The sequence below is a fragment of the Numida meleagris genome, chromosome 9 (genome assembly GCF_002078875.1).
Source record: "Numida meleagris isolate 19003 breed g44 Domestic line chromosome 9, NumMel1.0, whole genome shotgun sequence".
NCBI lineage: Eukaryota > Metazoa > Chordata > Aves > Galliformes > Numididae > Numida > Numida meleagris.
In genome coordinates this window covers 18,837,102-18,859,859 of record NC_034417.1, presented here as the reverse complement: position 1 = coordinate 18,859,859, position 22,758 = coordinate 18,837,102, and the positions used below count along the sequence as shown (strand labels likewise).

The 22,758-nt window shown below is 43.8% G+C and overlaps 1 protein-coding gene across 3 annotated transcripts in view; it reads right to left on the bottom strand.

The window, feature by feature from the left end:
- Window positions 1-22,758, bottom strand: part of PIAS1 (protein inhibitor of activated STAT 1) — a 51,437-nt gene that overhangs the window by 13,991 nt on the left and 14,688 nt on the right. For all 3 annotated transcript variants that reach the window (XM_021407009.1, XM_021407011.1, XM_021407010.1), the window contains exons 2-7: window positions 17,327-17,771; window positions 5,788-5,872; window positions 5,162-5,209; window positions 3,751-3,841; window positions 2,948-3,082; window positions 762-867 (exon numbers count right to left, since the gene is read on the bottom strand). In XM_021407009.1, the coding sequence (XP_021262684.1) occupies window positions 762-867; window positions 2,948-3,082; window positions 3,751-3,841; window positions 5,162-5,209; window positions 5,788-5,872; window positions 17,327-17,771 (910 nt within the window). The remainder of the gene's footprint in view (window positions 1-761; window positions 868-2,947; window positions 3,083-3,750; window positions 3,842-5,161; window positions 5,210-5,787; window positions 5,873-17,326; window positions 17,772-22,758) is intronic.

The following is a 22,758-nucleotide window of genomic DNA, read 5'->3' as shown; positions in this document are numbered from 1 at the left end:
AGCTGGATTTTTGTGCACCAGAAGCTACTGCTCAGTACTATACACCACTGGCTTTGTGACCCTGCAGTTACTGGTGGGCTCATTTCCTCCCTTTCCTGTGGACAATGCGCATTATCTGAGCATCTCCCAAAAAAGCACAAAGGAGCATGACTCCAACAGCTGGCAGGTGGTGGTCTTTTCATACTATCCTTGGAAAAAAAAGGTGCGTAGCAGATTTTGTTTGCATTTTTCTTCTGCCACCACGTTTGTCAGAGAAAACAACAAAGCAGCAAGCTCACACCAAGTTGGGAAAGGAGCAGGGAGGGAGTGGAGGCAATTTTGTGCCAGACTCTCTGGGAGCCCACCCCACAACAGTGTGCCAAAGGGACAAAGAGCACGTCGATGAAGACCTTCCTCCAGCACTTCAGCATCAAGGCTCAGTCTCTGCCATTTAGTTCAGCTTGCTGAGGTACTGCATTACCAGTTAACTATGTAAATACAGTTGTTGTATTCTGAAGAAACAAAACCAGCATGACTGAACTGAAAGAGATTCTCTTGCATTTTTCTCTTCACTGTGTCAACAGGGTTCCTGGACCGGCTCCTAACACAAACAAAAGCCTCAGAGTCTTTGAATTGGAACTGAATACAAAGAACGCCACTATCAGATTCTCGAAACCCAGAGAATTGTAGGAAGTCCAAGCCTCGGTTAGTACAGTCCTATTTCAAACCTCCATTTACAAAAGCTACTTTTTCTTTTTTAAAGAGCAGTACATCAGACATACTTAATGCTCTCGAGTGATCGGGGTTCCGTATTCCTTTTGCTCGTAACCTCTGCAGTAGCACCGTAGAGGACAGCTGCTTTACGAGATAGACTGCCATGGAATAGTTCTGGAAAACAGAAGAGAAGTTCGTTTCTAAAAATGGGATCTCATACCACGCAATCGCCAGCAACGCCATCACCACCCCCACACCCTAGAAAAATAATGGAAAGGGCAGAACACGTGTCACATTAAGGTGCATCAATTACTTTTTGATATAAAGCATTCTCCAGACTTGCAGATACACTCACTCACTTTCAGTTGAAAAATGAAAGGCTGATCCCCTAGCTACTATCACATAGGTTTCCACTAGCAAAACAAACCAGAAAAATCCAGACAATTGTGACATCTGCCACTCTACGTAGGATGCAACCAGAACCCAGAGATGGGATTTCAGTCATATATCTTAGCATAAAGTTACACAAATTGAAATAGCATCAGAAGTGCATTTCAAATATTTCATTCTTACAATGAACGCATCTCACATCGTTAAAAACCACTACTGCTTTAACTTGTTTGTTTAATGCCTCAATTAGTATAGAAGTTAGAAAAAAAGCTAATTAACATTGTGAAATTATTTACAGACAGCTTGAATCTACAAAGCTAGGAACTTGCCCAAGGCATCTCATACAGAAGGCTCTTGAAACAGATTGTGTAAAAATCACAATTATGACTTCAGGAAAGGTAGAGTACACTAGTTGAGATGTGCAACTGACACTTCAGGGAAGGTGGGGAGAGGAATTCAGATTTTGTACTGCGCAGGCACATCTGAAAATAGAACAATTCCTCACATTTAACTGTCCAGGGCTCAAACAGTCACATTAGGAAGCATTATACCTAACAAGAGGGGAAGTTCTGACTCGCACATAACTCTCGTGAAGCACTCTAAGAATTTGCCCCCATCTTCAGTTTCATACTGAAAGTTGGAAGTTAGCCAGCATATTCTTTCATAACTAGTATCTACAAAGGCTAAGGAAATTGCTAGGTCACTAAAGAGTAGCTTAGAGGCCACACTCTTGTGACATTTCTTTTCCCTAAATCCTCATTTGTATGTTTAAGAAAATGCACAGCACTGGACTGAAAGCAGTAACCCAGTTCATCAGGGCGTGCGGGCACTTCTGCAACAGAAACCAAAATGGATTTAAAAATAAATGCTTATTTCTGATACCTGTGGTTCTCATTAGATAAAAGACAACTTTGAAAAAAAATCATTCAGCCATCATTTATTCCGTAATCTGAATGGAGATTGTTTTACGCTCCACAAGAAATCCATCATGACAGAGAGGGAGTGAAATACCATCACGATGTTTTACAACTGCCTATTGTGCATGGCTGGGCTGTAAGCATTCTTCCACTCCGGTTCAGGAATCCTGGGCTTTGCACACAGACAAATGTTTGGACCAAGTTTCACCCCAGGACAATTCTCAGGACCTCAAAAAAAAACAGTTGCAATGGCAAAGCCACCGATTTTTCAAGCACATATCAACTCCATAACGCACACCCAGCGGTTATTTGTCATCAGTGAAAGCAACGCACTAATTCAGGGACTAACTTATTCAATTATGCTTTTGCACCATGTTCCAGATTTGATTAGCGCAGGGGAACATCAGCAATTTTATAGCTCCAATTGTAGCATTCTGACACACTCCCTGCAGACAAGAAAAAGCTATAAAATCATGACTTTTTAAATATTAAATAGGAGGGCAGCATTTGTGAGAATCGAAATGTGAGAGAAATTAAATCTGAACCCTACCAAGCTGCTATGCTTTGTGTCCACATTTACAGGATGACAAGCCACTGTTCTATACACAATGCCACATTTGTTTGTCAAGTGCCCCGAACCAGGAAGAGCTTAATGCCCGAACTTATGACAAGCAAATCACCTGGGCCCTGAGTCACAGAGACAGGTGGGAGAGAGGTAAGGAGGGACATAATAAAAAATTGAGGACTACTGACCTAAAGGAGCATGTCTTATCAGCCTAGCCTGAAGTGACAGAGGAATACAGTCAATACAAGGAAGAACCCACTGCGAAACCATGAAGTATTTTCTGCACAATTAATCTTACTTTTCTTTCAAATCCTTCAAGCAGATGCCAAAACAGAAATTAGTAAGCTTTAGACAGCATTATGCACCAAACAAAGTTACTTACTCTTCCAATTTCTGCAGTCCATGAAACAACGATTGTGTTTGGTACCGTCGTAGACAATCTGACGAGTGAGGTAATGTTGATTGGTCGGCTAGGTCGCTTTGGTTCAACACCATTTTTGGTTGGTGGAAGATAGCCCTAGAAATCAAAGGACTTTCTCCCTCAGCAAAAGAAGAAGAGTGCTTTCGCCTTCTCCCTCCCCCCTCCCCACAACCCTCCCACACTAACTGCTGGGTCCCACCTGAACTGGGCTCCCTCTTCTGTTTAAAAAGTATCAACATCAGACAGCAAAACATCACGCGTTTCCCAAGTCCTTCTTCCTTACTCATAGCTTCACGCTTTGCAAATCTGAACCCTATCCACTGGAATATTAGAAGGCAGCTCTTGACGCCTCTCTCTCAGTGCTCTCATTGCATGTGCCTGGCTAACGCTGCCCAGCCTACTCCATGCTCTGCCCCTGTCCTCCAAGTCTGGGCCTTTTTCTTTAGGCCTGTTGGTCAGCGATGCTCCATTCCCAGCATGCGTGAACAGAGCTCTAAAACAGAGCCCCGTGTTAGCCAGACTCACAGGATGTTTATCAAACAAAAACTTACTGTCAAGCTTTCAGAATATCAGTCTCCTTGATCTACTGGCTGGTCTCCTGAGAAACAATTTACCTAACTATCTTTTTCATTCCTCTACTCGTCTTCATTCAAATGCTCCAAAACGTGAAAACAAAGGTTAGGATAAATTCTCAGGCAAGTTTCTGACAGACAGCTCCTAACAATGCTATCCAATTACGTATGTCAAAATAACATCTTACTTACTGGAAGGCTGCATGGTTTCCCATTTACTTTCACACACAGATTGGGTGGGAAGTGATCTTCTTGCGGACAACTGGTTTCTGATAAACAAAACCTAAAAGCAAAGAGCTTCCATCACCTTTCACTTATAAAATGATTTAAAAGCCATCTCTTCCTAGCAGGAATATTTTTCCCCCCCACTGAATTGCAAAAACATGCCAAATCTTGCTAAATACGGTCCCCAAATTAGCTGTATGGATCATTAAGCAGGAAACCCTCCCAAAATTACAGGTTTGGGTCAAGACGTCCGTAGGTTCCTCCTCAGATTTCTTGAATTCCTCAGGCTGGGTTTGCCTAACATCTGAATGGACTCATTCAGATATGCAGGCTCCTGTTACAAAAGATAGATCATCCAAGTTTCTTTCCTACCATTTCTCCAGCCTGACCTCTATACCAGACCAGGGTTTCACAAAGGACAGCACATACAGTCTCTTCAACTGCTCCTACTCCAATTTCAGTACACACCATCAGACACTATCCTGATGCCCATGTCAGGCCTTCTAGTTAAGTTCAGACAGCTTTTGATAATACGACATCAAAGGCTGATTTGGAGCTGGAAACTGAACAGGCCAGGAGACCGGACCACAGGCAATGGGAGAACAGACCAAGAGGAGCCTCTTCACCCCACTGGACTTCTTCCACCTGAGGTACCACCAGCACCAGGCTGTGGCTTCTCAGTGCAGCTGAGCCCAGCAGGCTGCTGCCCTCAGGAAGGAGGATCTGCCTGCTGTTCCCATCTTCTCCAGACCCAGCACAAGAGAGAAGCAAGCATAGCCAGGACTAGTGAGATGAGGGGCAAGTCAGGCATTTTTGAGAACGAGCTGTGAAGTCACCTCTGCTCCCAGATGATACAGAGAAGTTAATCAATTTATGACAAATTTATCAAAACCTCTAAAATAACGGATAGGTTAAGACCAAATCTGGTGATTCCCAAAGTCTTGCCTCCTACTCCCTGAAGGACAGCAGCCTTGGTTTGCCATGCCCAGAAAACACTGTGTTTTACACTCCTGCTGAGAAAAATAACAGATTTTGAAGGCCCATACACCTTGAATCTGGCAGTTGTGAAGTTAAAGAAAAGAGAAAAAAAATAAATTGAAGAAAATGAGCTGGTTACAGCTAAGTACATGCAGTATTTTTGACGTGCCAGATATTCAGCCACCAGGAGCTATGGAAATGCTGCATGTAACAGAATCAAGGTTAGGCCTGCCCTTCCCAAAGCAGCCAACAGCAAACTTCACTCAAGAAAACAGCAGGATGAGACACTTCTCCATATATACTCCCCTGCTTTCCTTTACATCTGGCTTCAAAAAGAAAGAAATAAAAATAATTTAAGAAAAAAATCACAGCACTGAGAACAGACCGTACAAATACATACCTTAGCTGGACCTGTACTGTGAAGTCGCATTTGGTCCCAGAAATATCCCTAGCAAAGAGAGAAAACAGGTTAAGATGCACTGTTTGTACAATTAGGTTTGCCAGTGTTTTGTCAGACACTGCTTTAAGTCAGATCTCTGTAACCCTTTATGCACCACACTTTCCTCCTGGTCAGTCAAAACAAAACTCTCAAGATAGAGTACTTCTTATTTTTCAAGGTGAATAAACCAATTACTTTCTCACCTGACCTCTACCATTTCCTTTCTTTGGTATAGCATACAGAAAATTCTGATGGTAGCTGTGAGGAACATCTTCATACTGAATAAACACAGAACTCGACAAAGGATCTGACTCACGGTGAGAAAGGGCTGCAAGTAGGAGAGGTCTGTATTTGTACAGCACTTACTGCAAGAGAACCACGGTACAGCAAAGCTATTTCATGCCTCACCCCTTTCTCCTCCAGCAGCTTACACACAAAGGAGAAAAGAAATCCCCACACGAGCACTCTCTGAGCATTACATACAGATCACATTTTAAAACGAAAGCTGTTGTAAGCCGAGTTTTTGGTGTTTTTAAGGATTTTGTAATATTTCAATATTTAAACACTGTATTGCTGGTCAAACTCACATTGAACTGCTGATTTGCTGCACTTGCTGTGGCGTCAGTGCAAATGCAAAGCAGGTTTCTCGAAATCGCTGACTGTTATCCGATGCTAGAAGAAAACAAGAGATCATTGCCTTAAAACAGTAAATACAGAATAATTAACAACAGCCTCCTTTCGTTAAAGCATGTACGTATATATATACACAACATGTATTTATAGCCAAGCCCAATAGTTTGATACACATCTGCTTCTGTAAGCAATTTTGGAACCAAGATGGAATTTGTTTTTATTTACAACAGGGATTAAATGACAATAAACAACTGTTATATTTATATATAAAGTAGACGTTAAGAAAGCAATGCAGGTAACAACAAAACTGAGATAAATCAGCTTAAGACTTTATCAGTCGCGGTAACAACATCAAACATTTGATATTAAATGAAAAAAATTAAGGAATTCTCAATCACTTCATTTCCTTTAACGCACAAGATCATGGGTTAGCTCATAAAAGCATATGGAGGGACTGAGAAGTACAACATATGCGACTTCTCATGTTTCCAGAAGTTATTTTATAGGGTAAGACGCACCAAACATATACTGTGCAAGCAATCACGGAACACACAGCAGCAAAGCCTGGCTTTGAAGTCCTTCAACTCCGCGCTACGTGCTCCACAACAACACAAACAGTGTTTAAGAATTAATGCACCTGCTGAAAAATCAAAGACATGTTCAGCATCTCCAAAATAGGGCTTGGAAGGCACTCCCTCCCCCACGGTGGGGGGCACCACCACAAAGCCTAACTGCATCCAAAGCAAAGGAAACAGCCCGAACCGAGCAAATGGGAACCCACATCACCTCCCAGCAGAAACGTCCAACGGGTTACGGCTTTCACTCCAACACACGCTGATGAGCAAGCTCACCATTCAGTTGTGCTCTTAACAATGGCATTAGGTTACAAACAACTCTGGCACTGAGCACTCAACTGTATCATTTCTGATTTACTGTAATACGTGTCCTGACTCATCCTTGAGTGCCAGATGAGCGACAGCTTCAGGGCGATACCTCGGCTACTCCCTTGAAGCCAGCATGCAGTAGGCTGGGGCCACCAACAGAACAGAGGCTGACTCGGTGTAAATAGCAACAGTAGCAATTTCACTAAGTGACATTTGTACCTTCTCTGTACGACAGCGCTGTGAGCCCTGTGCATTTTACTGCACTCCATGCGACAGCCACATGCTGTTGGTGGATCAGTCGCACCTAAGCTGGTGGGCAAGTATAGGCGATACACGCTGCACAAGAATTTGTGTAAAAACATTAGCTACTGTTATAAGCCTTAAGTTATTTGAAGAAATACCTATATGGGGGCATTTCCAACATTGCCAGCTGAGGCTCACAGCACACGAAGGCCTCCAGCACCTCGGCCTGAGCTGGCTATTACCCTCACACGTACTCATCCTAATAACTGGAAGCAGGGATCTATGAGCTGATAGATCGATAGTCCCCAGCGGTCAGAGATGGACTCCATCACACGCTGCTCAATCCTCCCCAGCTGTAAAGCAGCGCTAACATCCACTTGCAGTGTTTTCAGGACGCTGCTTCAGTGCACAAGCTATCACACGGGAGCACAGCCAAATTGCAAAGAAGGAAGAAGCAACCTGTTAATTAAAGAAAGACAATCCAAAAGCTAATCTTCAAAGGCTGCAAAACTCTTGACAGATTGAGCAGTGCAAGCAGAGGGAAGACATCCCAGCACCCAAGATCCAAAGCAAGGCCTTGAGCCACGGGACACAGCCCCGCTCCTGCTACCGGCTGGGAAAAGGGCAAGTTTATACACCCATCATTTATTTATTTTGGCAACCTCATATGCCACTGGAAAGCAAAACTAAGATTTGGTGGCTTTTTTTTTTTTTTTTAATTTCTTTGTAAAAAGGGGAATGCGGGGTGACAACACTGCAGGGGCAGAAGCAGGAGGAGGATGCATTCTCATCCCCTTGCCCAGGAGGAAAGGGGGTGAGCTGCAAACCAAACAGAAGCGTCTTCTGGGAGGGAAACGAGAAATGTTTTTCTTCTTTGTGGTTTTCTCTGATCTCCCATATGTTTTCTCGTATCTTTTTATAACCTTATCTATTATTTCTAGATCTACTTATCCTACAAACGATGCATGAAAATTTCAACAAAACAAATCAAAGAGAGCTAATTTAGCAGCTCCGCGACTAAGTGCCAGGCTCCCAAGCTCATCTGTGACAACACAAACTCCCTTGTTCGTAAGGAGTTCACGTTTCTCAAGGAAGAGATTTTGGAAGCCAGGAAATTAAGAGTGCAGAAAAGCCAGCAGACTTCTCCCAGTTCATCCGGCAGATCCGCCAGGTTTAGGAGCACCAAGCAGACCCTGACGAGATAAACACACTGCTTATTTTTAGGGTTCTGGAATTCAATTCCAACTAGAAATACGCAAATATAGTTTTACATAAGAAAATCTTTTTTTTTTTTATGGCAAAAAACATCCATCCACGCCTTGCAAACAGCTTGTATGTAACAAAAGGAGGCAGAAAGATCTCCAGCTGACAACCGAGCAGATTAAAATAGAATTTATAATCTGATAAAGTTGGAACATAGCCAAGGCAGAGTTAATACAAAAATTCTTAAGAAAGTTGCCAGAAACACATTTTTCCCCCTCACCATTATAAATCATTAAGCTCTATAACCTTTCCTTTCCCACATTTTGAATGGCAGAGCTCAGAGGATTACGTTGTGGGCCATTCTCCTTCGCATCTCAGAAAGGAGGTACCAAGCACAAACGTCCAGTGGATAATTTTTGCTCCACGTTCACACAATAATTTCAAGGATGTCACACACTGTGAGTATTGCTGCTTACAAGTTGCCCGAATTACTCAGATATTGGAAAAGGTGGATGTCTGAACGTGGATAATTAAAGTCTTTCCAAGCAAACTTGTGTAATTAAATGGATGTCAACAAGAGCAGCTTCAGCCAAGCCATACAGAAACTCACTTCTCCCCTTACAGCAATCTCTCTCTTTTTGAGGAGGTGTTGGAGCCAACTATTTACTACTACTTAATTCATCCAGCTTAGAGTGCAGAGAAGGCAATGAGCAAAATGCACCTTCTCCTCTGAACACACCTGACACTGACCAGCAATCAGCACACTTGGGCCCTAACGTTAGCACGAGGCACACCAAGTTGCCTAAAACATTGCAGAGCAGCATCTCTCCTTCGAAGTGGTTCCTTTTACCAGTTTGCCATTAGCACAGTCCCCTGAATTATTTCACGTGTTCTTTGCTCAAGTAATGATCCAAACAGCAGATGGGATTGGTATGTATCCAGAGTGCCCCAATTACAGCTTGCCTGTTGCATGTTTTATTGAATGTTTCACATGAGTAATGAGATTTCAAAGTTGGAGCAAAAACCATCTTAATACTTTGGAGTACCAGTCACGGGACTACAACACTTAATTCTATGTAAACATTTATATAAAAAGATAACGAGTGTAACTAATAATAATGACACAAAAAAAAATGTTTCCTACCGGTTCTACTCTATTTTGGAAAAAAAATAAAAACCCTACAGCATTAGAGTGAAAGAAGAAGGCAGCTCGAGTGGCTGCGTTTTCTACAGCTCTAAAAATATTCTGTTCCACCTCACCAGTACCCAGGGCTAAAAATAGCCACACAATCTTTCTGCAGTAAAATACCTCTTGCTGCCACGAGAAAAAGCCAGTTTAAGTTTCCATTCAAAAACAGACACCTGCAAACCTTTAATGAACCTCAGGTCATTACACTGTCGAGGTGAGGATGCTTCCCGATGCAACAGCAGCCAGCCAGTGTGCTAAGGTTAGTGCTCATCCAGCTCATTACACAGGGAATATGCTATTTCCTAATGCAGAAGGATTCTTGGACTGAAATTAAGTTTACATTTTATATTCTACCTTCGCTCAGGACAAGAAAAGCCATCACTGAGTTGGCCCTCGACCAGTCATTTGCAATAGCAGCCTGTTTATTTCTGAAAGCAGAAACAGTTGAGCAAGAGGATCGGGACTACAGCAAATTTTTGCTCAATGCTGTGAGGCAAACAAGAGGTGTTAATTGGCCATTCACGAAGCTAATAGAGTACATCATCTTCATCAGTTACGTTTGTCAAAATATTGACCAGTAAAACCTAAACACGACAGAAGATGTCAATCCAACACGTAAATATTTATGCGTCTTCCCCAAACACGTAAGATACTTCATTTTGTTGCAAGACAGACATTTTGCTTTTTTCTTCTTTTCAGCCACAGAAGGCATTGTACCAGTTTATGCTCACTCTCCTCTCGAGTAGCACCACTGAAAATTTAATACACTGGCTCCAAGCTAAGACGAAAATTGCTGCATACAGATTAAGGCACAGAAAACATTTACCTTTTTAAAAGGTAAAATTCAGACAGGCTTTGAATTACGCTCAATTGCAGTGCAAGCCAGGGAACTGGTAACACAATACCCATATTCCTCACAACGGAGATTGCCCAAATCCTCTCGCACCAATCCAGAAAGGGGCATTTACACAGCTACGTACAGTGCCTTTAAGAAGGCAGAAAGCAGGCTGCCGCGTGGGACAGGAACGATGAGGGGTTATTCCTCGTTCGGGGGGATCCGCAGCATCTCAGGATGCATCGCTGCCCTTTTAAAAGCACCACAATTTATGAAGCTCCTGGGTAATGCAAGCATTTAGACACAAACACTTCCCCTCTATTAACCGCAGCCTTTTAGCGCCGAGCCCCTGCCACCAGCCAGAGCCAGGCAGCAACGCTGTGAACCCGGTGCTCCACTGCCTTGAGTTTCTGCTGCCCACTGCACACAGCCGTACTACACCCAGAGCAGGCTGCCCAGGGCCCCATCCAGCCTGGCTCGGAGCTCCTGCAGGAGTGGGGCACGCACAGCTTCCCTGGGCAGCCTCTCCCCTACTTCTTCATCCTCACTAGGAAAAACGCCCTTCTTAAATCCAACCTAAACCTCTTGCTGATGACCAGAGCCAAGTCAGCCCCAGCTGAAGCAGGATCTCACACCAGAAACTGAGGAGCACATCAAAGCTCCTCAAGAGGATGTATTTTTGTAAAGACACAAGTCATTCTTCCCCTGACAGCAGCGGTCAGCTCCTCATCCATTCCCAAGGGTTACAGCTGCACTCGAGAACACATGGCATTACTGCGAAATGGCACTAGCTAGTTCTTAGGCTTAAAACCGATGAAAAACTGACCTCAGGTTCTGGTCACTCTGCTGCATTTCTCTCTTAAGATCATTTCCAGATTCCACTTGGCTTAACTCACCGCTTTTAGTAGTTAAGCTCTCTTTACTCCCTGCCTTTCCCACTCCCGGTGGAGCTACGCCTATTGCTTCTGAGCATTATTTGAAACAGTGCCTAAACATACGTATACAAAAATAGCCTGGAAATACTCCAAAGGCTACAATTAATTCATAAATATCACTTATTTTGTAACACTTCGTTATATATTGTACAGAAAGAATAGATCAGCTGGAACCCCCATGCAATTGGGCAGATACTTACGCGTTATTGTTTTCAATCAGCCACGTATTACAGCACTTCTGAGCAATGCACACTTCTGAAGACCTTCAGGGTCAATCCAGTGCTGACCGACTGCATCAGAACTCTCCCCTCTCCATCCTACCTCTCACCACTGCTCTTGCTGGGCCCACAGATCTCCTCTGCAGACCTCTTCCATCATTTCGCTGCAGGAAAGGAACATCGCTGGATCCTCCAGACCCTGTTTAAGTCCCTTGATTTACTCACACACTTAAATATAGATCCCAGAACCCACCTCCTGCCATTCAGGCTGGAAAAAAACTTAGCTTCTGCCCCTAAGAGTACCAGCAGCAGTGAAGCACCCCAAGCAAGCTGCCAGCACTGCCTATCCTGATTCTAATGCATTTTTGGTCTCAGTAAGACAGCGACAAGTTGTATAATCCTAATAAGAAAGGCAAAAAGTAAGTTCAACATTTATGATAAGAGTCCCTACTAAGCTCACTCCTACAATTAGAGCAACCCACACCACCTTCTTCTAAAAGTCATCATAAGGGGAGATTAAAGCATCTCTAAGATTCCAAGTTAACAAAGCTGTTCAAGACAGAGAAGCTGGAAATGCTGCTGGGAAGCAACACCCATGTCTTAGTTGCAAAAAATACATGTTTCAGAAGTACAGCTTCCTTTCACGATACCTGAGCAACGCTTCTAAGCCTCAACACACCCCAGTGGGATGCCACCCCAAGGTTTATTCACTGATTATTAATGCATTACTCAGACTTTGAATCAACAGTGTGGTTTGCCATAATTCCTTCTACTAAAAGCTTTAATTATCAAAAAGATATCCTAATTTGATCTCGGGAAGTCAAGTCGCTTCCTAGATCCGTCCACATTAGAGCTGCGGTGTCAGAAAGCACCCACATCCTGCGGGGTCCTGGGATGGGGTGATCTCAGTTCCAAGCACGAGGAGCCAACAGCCATCTGCTAAGGTGAACACTAAGCAACTACACTCCTTCTCTTGCAGCACAAGAGCCGCCCAGCTGGGCAAAACTCAAAATCTTTAAGAGAAACAAGACCACGGAAAGATCCTTTCGATGTGAGCTTGAAGAACGCCGTATGCAAATAAAATGGGAGCCAAAAAAAGAAACTTGAGAGCGCTGCAGTTTCAGCTCCGCTGCAGCACACAAACAAGAGTTAAGATTCCAGCTCCCCCTTGCGCAACCCCAAGCTGCAGAGCCGGAAGTCGCAGAGCGGAGCGCGGCCCGGGCTGAGAATGCAGTGTTTTGCTGAACTTCCTCCCACAAAGAACATTTGAAAAAATAACAAACACGGAAGACAGTAAAAGCGTGACTTTCATATAAACCATGATTCCGATTACACAGAGCAACAGATCAGCTCGCTGATATATGGAAGGGTGAAATACTTGCCAACCAAAACTTTCCTAGTTTCCAGCCCAGATTTCTAGCTGCTTTGATTTGTTTAATTGTTTAATAGCTGTAACTTGAACTACAGCCACAGTAAAGATTTTGGTCAGACCAGATGCAAGCTCTGCCTCCAGGAATGCGCCGTGTCCAAGTAACCACGGTCAATCACTCGTGAAAAAAAAAGTCTCAATGTAAATGCAAGTTGGGAGTGCAACTGCCAGTCAGTGAGCACCAACTCGGAGCCGCTCTTTTGAGGGCAGGCACCAGGGGAGAAACTCCACTTCCTGGAGAAACCCTGTTGTAGCGCATAGATGAAGAAATTCAACCAGGACCTAAACCTGAGCAGAGCCACAGAAGCTCCTTCAGCCCCATAGAGACAGCCCCTGGGGGCTGGCAGGCAGGGGATGGTGCTTCATGGGGGTGATGCTCACAACACCTCAGTGCTGCCTCCTCCTTCCAGGAGGCTGAGATGTGTAGGCGAGAACTCCCATTGCCACGGCTCAGTGTTTTAAACGTCACTTAGCACGGAAGCAGAGCAAACAAATCACAGGACCATCACCCACGTGGAGTTCAGACAGCTTCATAAATAACAGAATGGCACAGCCTGTAATCTCTTTAATCCTTCAAATTGAAAAGAAAAAGTTCATCTTCTGCTACGCGCAGGTAAACAAAGACCCGTAGCCTAGTTACAATGTTTTTTGGAACAACTACATAGCTAGAGCAATTAGGAATGACATACGCTGTAACAAGAAGTATTTTTAAGATGTTGTTTAACAATCTAACGTCCCTTCCATAATAAGCTGGCAGAATTTGGGTACTCATTACTCAACTCATAGTAAACATTCTACCACACAGGAGATCTTATCGGTGTGATAGAAGTTACTTTTAGAAAATTGGCCCTTTCTTAAAAAACAACCAATTAGTAGTGTATGCACACTCACCGAAGGCTGAAAATAATATTAAGTGCAAGCTGTAGCTTCTCTTGAGAAACTAACAAGCAACATTCTCTAACTTAAAGGAATTCCTACTCAAAAGAAAATAAAGAAGTCAAAATAATAAGCGGTTTTCAAACATTCATCAAGGCCAGGATCTCTTTCTCCAGCAGGTCCCCATATAATCACACGAAATGGCTGTTTGGCACGAGGCAGAGCGCTCACACTTCTCATTAGTGCTGCAAGAGCTCAGGGTACACGTTCATCCACCACCATCCACCTTTAGAACAAGCACTGAGTATTCTGAATTGGCTTGCACACAAGAATATCCAATATAGGCTCTCAGTGTTGTACAGATGATGACTAATAAAACATGGATAATTTCCACAGCTCCGCTGCCATTTGGAGAGATCTCTTCCTTTCAGCTAAACAAGGCCACTGGCAGCCTTCACAGGACCACAGAAATGCCGTCACCTCCAGCAGCCCAGGCAGCAGAGCCATGACCATCAGCATTAGCCACAAGGCTCTGAAAAGCTATGGAAGAGACTTGTACTTGGAACACCTGGAAGCAAAGCAAGGGACCCAAGAGAGCAGAGCAGCAGGAGCAGTCCCACCAGCACCTGGATGTAGGCTGTGCTCTCAGCTCTACGGTGACAAGCAGGTTGTAGTAGTATGGGCTGTTTACAAGTTCGGCTCGTTAGGCAGCTCTGCAAGCATCCTACTCACTGCTGGGGGGTTTATGGGCTGCTGCAGAGAAAACAAAAATAAAGATAGCCAACAGCCTTCTAACCTTAGCTTGTCACAGCCATTTCAGCCAGCCACGCTGAAGATGAGATTCTCAGTAGCTGCAGGTGAGGAGAGGGAGCATGATAAAGCACTGCATTTTCTTTCTTGTTGTGAATGAATCCTGCCAGCTAGCTGTCAGAATGCAGATTTTATTGCAGTTCAGAGCTACAATTCTGAGGAAGCAAGTCTAAGAAGGTAACATCCATTTCCTCCTTTTGTTCTCGACATTAAAAATAATAGTTAGCAAATTTAATTTCCTTATCTGTTATTCACATTAGCTTGCACACTGCCTACCTACACAGAATATTTGGGTACAGAATGCATACTCAAGGGCCCTGCTGTGCAACTCCCTTCCTCCAAGCTTCTTCAAATTATAGTTTCCCAAATTAGTAATTACTTCTTGATGGCACGGAAGACTACTACAGGCAGCCCTTCAAGCAGCCTCACACTAAATAGGGAAAGACCAGGGGAGAAATGATGCCCAAGATGAGATCCATTGAATTTTCATGTAATGACTTATTTCAGAAGAATCCGAAAATCCTCAAACCAATGGAGTTTGCACTCATTCTCATGTACTCCTACCATTCTGACAGGTTCTATTTTAAGAACAGAGACACTCATTCAAAACTCTTCATCAGTTCATCTCTTAGTTCTCATAGTGCAAGGAAATGAAGAAATATCAAAGTTTCTCATAACCATCCCATGACAAATCCGTCGGGAAAAAGCAAGCAGGAGACCTCAAAATACTGGCCAGATGACAAAGAAGTTTTGGATGTTCACAGCACGCATCTGTCATTTGAAAACAAAACCTGAGAACCTAGAAATTTGATATTTGAGGAGAGACACGCATTGCCACAGCGAAAAGAATGTCCAAACCATTTAGGGCAAGTATTAAAAAAAAAAAAATCATTTTAAACTCTTTTCTATTAGAGTATTTGTAAATGTACCAATGGAGAAGACGAAACATAGGGGCTTTTTTGATTGGTTTATACAGTTAGAAACACAAGTCTGTGCTGAGCTGCCAATTGCTCCGAGTTGTTTTGCCCTGGATACGGCCCAGGGCACCCTGCTCTGTGCATCCCTGCGTGTGTAAGGGTTGGATCAGGAGGACCCTTCCCACCTCAACCACCCTGCGATTCTGTGATAGTGCACAGAACTGCACGTCCCTGGTTATTAATCCAAAAGTGTTATTTTTTTTCCCCAATCAGCGTATACATCTATTACTTTAAAACATCCTCATGACATTTACAGTTGGCAACTTCACAATCTGCAGAAGCATTACTTTCCACTACAAAAGGAAACAAACGTTTCTCACGCGCGTGGACACTGAAACATTCTTCCCAAAAAGCACAGGAAGAAACAGCTTTTTTAACAGTGCTGCCTCAGATAAACAGCACAGGATGCACATGCCAAACAAAAACCCGGAACAAGCCCTTACACCAACTGAAAGGAGCAGAGATTACTTCAGCTGTTTGCTTGGAGCTTCACCCACTTGCATTTTCTTACCCTTGCACTCCGAGTCCACAAAGGGGAAAAAAAAACATCTTACTGTACATGAACTCCTCAAGCAATAAGAAATGACAGAGTTTGAATTACGATCTCCTAATTCGGGGCTGGTTTGTCAGGCACAGCACTGACAGAAAAGTGTTCTTACCACATCTAGGAATAAACGCAAACCGTAACTCCTGCATCGGAATGTCTTATTGAAATTGCAGTTTCATTTTTAAGTATTTGTAACGTAGAAGTGATGAGACACACTTTGAGTATCTAATTACCCTGTACCAACCACTAACACCGCTGGGAATGCTTATCAATCCACCAGACCTCAGACTAGAGCTAAACAGACACAGTATACCTTTGAAAAGAATACCCGAACCAGAGCCTGAGATTATCAAAAGCCATCTATTTTTCTTGCAAAGTCTCAGATTCAGCAGCTAAAACAAAACACACACAACAACTGTGCAACGTGCTGCAGAAACCTGCAGACAACCACCACTCACATATCAGACTCCTTCCAGCCCTGCGGCAGCGCAGGCTATGAACGTAAACTACCTGCTCACTTCTGCTTACAAGGAATCTCTTTTACCAAGGACAATCTTCCTGCTCCCCACCACCTCCTCTCTCTCTCCCTCCTCCTAGCAATCCTTGCTGTGAGTCTTCGCCAGGATTTCAAGACAGCAGAAGGTTCCAGCATACAAGCAGCCTCTCCAGGAATCAACAGGACCATGGCATTGAAGCAATATTAAAAGTTAGCCATCTTCAACAATGCAAGGTGGAGTCAGGGCCAGAAAAATCCCACATTGTTATATAATGCTGTGTAAGCATCATCTGATGCTCAGCAGCTACCCAAGTGATTTACACCTTGGTACAAAAACTGTTAAAGAAAAGAAGCCACAGAAGCCAAAGAACCACAAGTCTTCCCGAACATGGATGTTCAGCCCATAAGGGATCATGGTAAAGAGCATTTCTTCCCAAAGATGAGAAGACTTTTGCAGGCCTAGCGGACTCTAGTTTGTTCAGTAATTAAGCTTTATGTTTTAGGTTTTCGTGTTTGTTTGCTGTTTTAAAGTTAAACAGTTGAGGAGTTTGTTTGCTTTTTTAAAGCGTTCCTTTTTCCTAAGGTTCAATTGTTTCTTTTCAAACTCACCCCTTAAACATAACGGAACTTTGAACCATATTTAATGGCTCGGCTAAAGCAACTAATGAGCATTACGTAAGATGTCTCTCCGCATAGAACAATCTGTTCCCAAAGTTACCAAAAATAGCAATTCTCTAAACACTGCTGTGATGCAATATTTAACCAGTTACTGCATTAGCAGCTTAATTCATCCATTACTATTAAAAAGACAGCCTTCAAATATTATTACGACATGTGATTCGCAACCTTACCTAGGCTGGTAGGTTTTATCAGCTCATCCAACAAGTCGTAAAAAGGTAACTTCTGAAGTTTGATGTCGGGATGGACAGGGTGGAGCGCAGATGTGAGGTGGGGGAGTTCCAGTTCATGTTTAGGTCCCAGAAGCGAAACGGGGAGCAATGGCGACGTGGCGGGGTGGCCATCGTAACTGAGCTGTGGAATGGTAGATGGAGACAAAGTTGCTGGCATGGAGCTTGAGTGTACGCTGGAGATTGATAAGTCTGCGGGCGTCATGATTTTCTGGGGGAACCTTCGCCTATAGAGTTCTTTGATTTTCATTTGTACAGCAGGACTGCAGCCAGCCTTTAACAAATGCAGTGCTTTTGTGAGAAGTTCGTGTTTCCGTCCGTGCTTGTTCCTCCCTGCGTAGCCCAGAAGTACTTGCAGTTCAGAAACTCTAAGGCTCATAACCATTTGCTTAAAAGAAACAAAACAAAAAATTAGTATTCAAGTTCCATCACCTTCAACACTAACATTAGAATGTAGCTTAATCCTGTTAAGCAGAACATTCTTCAAGGCACACGACCGCTGCTCTTCTCCCATTAATGATCTGAAATATAATGAGAACAGGACTAGATAGGTGCATCTACTTAGAGACTCTGTAACGAGCAATTTTTAAAGGGATTTCCATTTGCCACCGGCAATCTAGGATAGCAACACCGGGGAAAAACTGAGACAAGGACAACTTGTCAGTACAAGAAATAACACTGGGACGCGTAACTATTTTCTAATCAGTGTTCTGCTAAAATCTGTAACGTTAACAATTTTTCTGACTTGCAGCCAGAGGAACAAGAAGTCACACATCGCCAATATCCAGGTCTGCAGTACTCGCACTTGAAAGCTGTGTCAGCCCTTAACTCCGGGGCCCTACTTCACTTTCAAGTTCCTCTCTCATTTTCACCACGCAGCTTAACTATTCCATGCAGGTTCAAAGGAAAGGAGAGAAATGACTGATGCTTAAAGAAATACAGAGAGAGTAATTATAATTTGAGTTGTGCCTAACCCCGTATGATCATTACTGAGTTAAAGGAAACTTCTTGAGCTTCAATTTCCTCACTTATCCTCAACCTGCTCTCCCATCAGAGCTGCACGTTCTGTTTTGGTTCGGGGAGCTCAGCGTGCCCTCTATTAATCAGCACCTTTATTTAAGCAGTCTCTCACTGTCCCCCAATAGTTGATGAATCAAACCAGTAGGACTTCTAAGCTGTTTCACTTCTCCAGGAACTGAGAAATGCACTATGCAAAGCAGTGCAACCAGCAGTCGCCCGTGCACACCAAGTGCTTCCCCACGTCAGGCAGGAGACAGAATGCCAACTTACAAGTCCACATTCTATTTCAGATCTTCTTTCAGTGCTTGACAGTGGCTTATTCACCATAACACAGCCCATGATAGGAACTGAAATGATATTCCTGCAGAATTTTGGATTTGCAAGAAATTTCCTGAAAGTAAAATGCCTAAAACCCATCGCTACCACCAGCTAGTTGGATCTTCCACACAAAGAACAGGGGTGTCTTAGAAGAGCAAGGCATTTCTGTTACACTCTGAGGCACTGACAGCTGAAAGGAAAGTGAAAGAAATGGATCTGAAACATGCAAAAAAACATTCTAATGCCCAACAAACATTTCTTCAACAGAATGAGGAGTTACAGCTGAAGGGCTCTGTGTGTGACCATCACCATTTATAAACACCACTTCCTCAGCAGCCGTCTCTCAGCGTCACCATGTTCTTGTTCTGCTAGAAACCCACAGGCCCAGCTTGCAAAAAAACGCAGAGGAATAAGAAATAATTGAGCTAAATGAGAAACTCCTGCTAAATTTTGGATGCTCTCCATCTCTCAACTTATGGAGAAGTTAGAAATAAGCACACAGACAGCGGGGCCCATCGTGCAGCCAGACTCTTGAATCAAAACAAATAAAATTCCTCATATTTTCCCCACCCTGAAGCATTCCTTAAAAAGAAGAACACAAAAAATGCTGTTTGCAACATTAAGGGCACTAGCAGATGCACCAATTGGAAACAGTCATGAAGGAATGGCACTGAAAGTTTGTAGCAGAGAGGGGCCCCTACCTCTGGCTGTTTATCAATATTATTCAATGTCTGTTTAGTTTTTCCTAATGCAGAAGCAAGCAGCAGGTAAAAATATAAATAAAAATGGAGGTTGGCTCAAGTTAAACGCAGATATCGAAGACTGAAGACTAGCTTGCAAACTGCAATTACAGGTAACCTGGTGTTAGGTCCTCAAGCACAGGTAAAAGCACGTTCCTCACAACTTCTCACTAGTGCACAGAAGCGGGTGCTGTTTAGTTTAGAAAAGCTCTGGCTGCTCACCCCTTGCGTAACTGCAGCACAAAGCAGCAGTGTGACCACAAGCTGGTTTCATGCATGACGAACCCCACTATCAAACCAACGGGGTGCGCTGATGGTGCTGTGCATTTTTGGTACCTGTCATACCAAGGTGACAACTGAAGTCCAAGGAGAGAGGACAGCAGAAAAATTGTTCCAAGTGCAGCAGTGTAAAAACCAGCTCTACAGAAACGCAACTTATCTCAGTTCAACAGAGCACTCAGTTTTGACTCATTGCAAAGCCCTTGACAGAGCTCAGAAGGTAACTCTAATCTATAAACACCCATCTGACATTTCCTGCTCAACAGCACAACACAAGCACGTGCTCCTGCACGGAAGCTGCATGAGTCACGAGGGCTGCCTGCCTCCGAGTGCACGCTCCGCCACCCATGCGCCCTCACCCGAGGCTCAAGGCTCAGGTGCCACCAGCACACTTCCCTGCCTCACTACAGGTCACCCAACTGCACATGTGGGGCAGGAGGCCCACAGAAGCACTGCAAGAGGCCATTACTTTCCCACCTCCCGGATGCTTGTTTCCAAATCTGGGCCACGGCACTGGCGGTCAGATGGCAGGCACGCAGCCATTCCATCCTGCTCCTGCTGCTGGCTGAGGAAACACAAGGATAGATCCTTCCCACACCTACTTCAGGTAACCAGTAAGGTCTGAAAGAAAACAGCTTAAGGATGCTAAAGCAACCCATGGGCATCACCCTGTGGCCTGTGTCTACCTATTAGGAAGGATATTTACCAAAAGCTCTCCAAGAGCTGCTACATTTTTAAAGGTTGTATCAGTGTATCAGATATGAAAATTGTTCAGGTTACCCAAACAAACCATCTGGACACACTTCAGGCAAACAGGAACACTTTTTGTTTTTTTGAAACCCAAGACCACCATAGGGCTACAAAACAAAAACCAATGTGCTTAGTGCACGCTGCAGTTCAGTGCATGCTTTGCAGCTCCTGACCCAGCACAAGATCTCCAAAAACAAGCATGCCACTTTGGAGAAGTGCACCTATGCCACAAAACAGAACCCTTCTGTTTCATAAATGCTGTTTAGGCAGAATAACCACTTTCCCAGGAACCTTAACTTCTAGAGAACAAACGTGTACACAACTATCGGAGCCGTCAACATTAAGCGTCATTTACTGCAATTTCTCTCCAAAACAAAACAGCAGAGGGAAGTTTTTACAGGATCTCTGCCTTCCTCTCCCTCTTCTTCTTTGGGGGAAGGACTTACCTGGGAGCTAAGCCACCTTGACCTGAGAGGTAAGAGTAAGCAACAGTAAGTTGGTTTTATTTATTTCTATTTTAATTAAGCAGCATCAACAGGAAAGCACGATAGACTATATTGAAAACTGATCACAAACAGCAGACAGAAGATACTGCCTACAAAGCAGCGCTCAGCCACCCTCAGCAGCAGCACGAGGAGCCCCAACAATCACATAATGCCTTCTACAAAGGGTTACTTCTCCGGTAATCAGCCCCAGGATCTATCTAGAGAATTTAACAAGTTATTTCCGGATGCGTGTGATAACTATAAGCTGTGAACAAGCTCCAAAACACATCCAAGAGATCTGCCAGGGCAACGAGCAGCATTTGGCTGGGTACCACACCACACGGCGTGCCTAGAGCTGTGCAACAGGTCCTCCTCAGCTCCCTTACCATCAGCATGAATGCTGAAGTGGGAGGGGAAGGGGGGGGGAATTGAACACCTCACCCTAGTCAGAAGATGAGAGAAGTAAAAGAGGAAAAAAAACCTCTGCTTGTTTTTCCCAAATGAAAGCAACTAGGAAGCATTAGATTAGTATGGAAATGGTCTTGGAATTAATCTCGGTATGCCTCCGACATCCAGCTGTAAAAATAGAGGAGAGTTCCTGCATGCTACGAGCGGCCTCTTTAACCCAGTATAAATCTTGTCGAGAAGAAAGAGCTACACAAGCCCTCCGCACAGGCTGAGCTCTTGGCTTCCTAGACACCTATGATTTGTGAAAATGACAGACTGTAGAAGATAGGAATACTTTTACCTTTGTGAAGGCACATTCCCGGGTCCTAAATTCTATCCGCAAGACTTACGTGAGCAAACTAACAGGGCTCAACTGTAAAAAATGAAATCAGTCTACCAAAAACCTACAAGAGGGAGTGAAACGGCCAATTCATGGAAGCTGAAGCCTCCACGACAGGCTGTAACTTCCTGCGTTTGTCTAATGCAACCAAAATACTAAAAGGCTGAAGTCACAGTAATTCAAAAGGGAAGGGAGGCAAAAGCACAGAAGAACGGTCATAAATATGCAACGCGCCGCAACCTTTAAGGAGGCAATTGGTTTTCATAATGAGGAACTCGGCTGTCTCCCAGTGTGATATGTGCAACGTTTCGGCAAGCAGGGCAGCTCTAAAAGAACAGGTACAAACCAATGGCAGGTACAAAATTATTTGCCTTTTATTACGCACACAAGGAGATTGGGTTTCTTTGGTTTAAGAGATACTCTATGCTTGCCCAGTTTATCCCTGCTGATAAAGAACATTTCACGACCGTACGACCAGAACTACACATTCACCTCTCTGGCATTCAAAGTAATTCTAATCCACAAAAAAAAAAAAGCCTCAAAACGACACTGACTGCAAACACCAAAAGCAGCCCGGCCTGACCTACTGTTAGCATCTCTGTGGTTGTGTGCAGGACAGACACCATACTGATGATTCTCACTAGTTCCCATGCTAGCAGAGAAAGCACACAGCCAGGCTGAAGTCACCGGGTGTTACTTGTTTAGTGTGCTGACAAACAACATGCTTCCTTGCTACTAATGTTACAGCTGAGTATCTTTTAACATAAGCATTCCAACCCTTGAAAGAACCCCTCTCAGCTCCAAGCAGGTTCCAAGAGCAGGAACCCTCGGTGGCACTGAAGAGGTCACCTGAAAACTGTGGAACGTGGCTCTACAAGAGCTTCTGGTCAGGAGGTCCCAAAATTCACCGCTGCCCTTCTGCATTCAGCTCACGTGACAGCTGAGTAAGCCGAAACCACTCCACTCTGCTCCGAATTCCACAGATCAAGAACACTG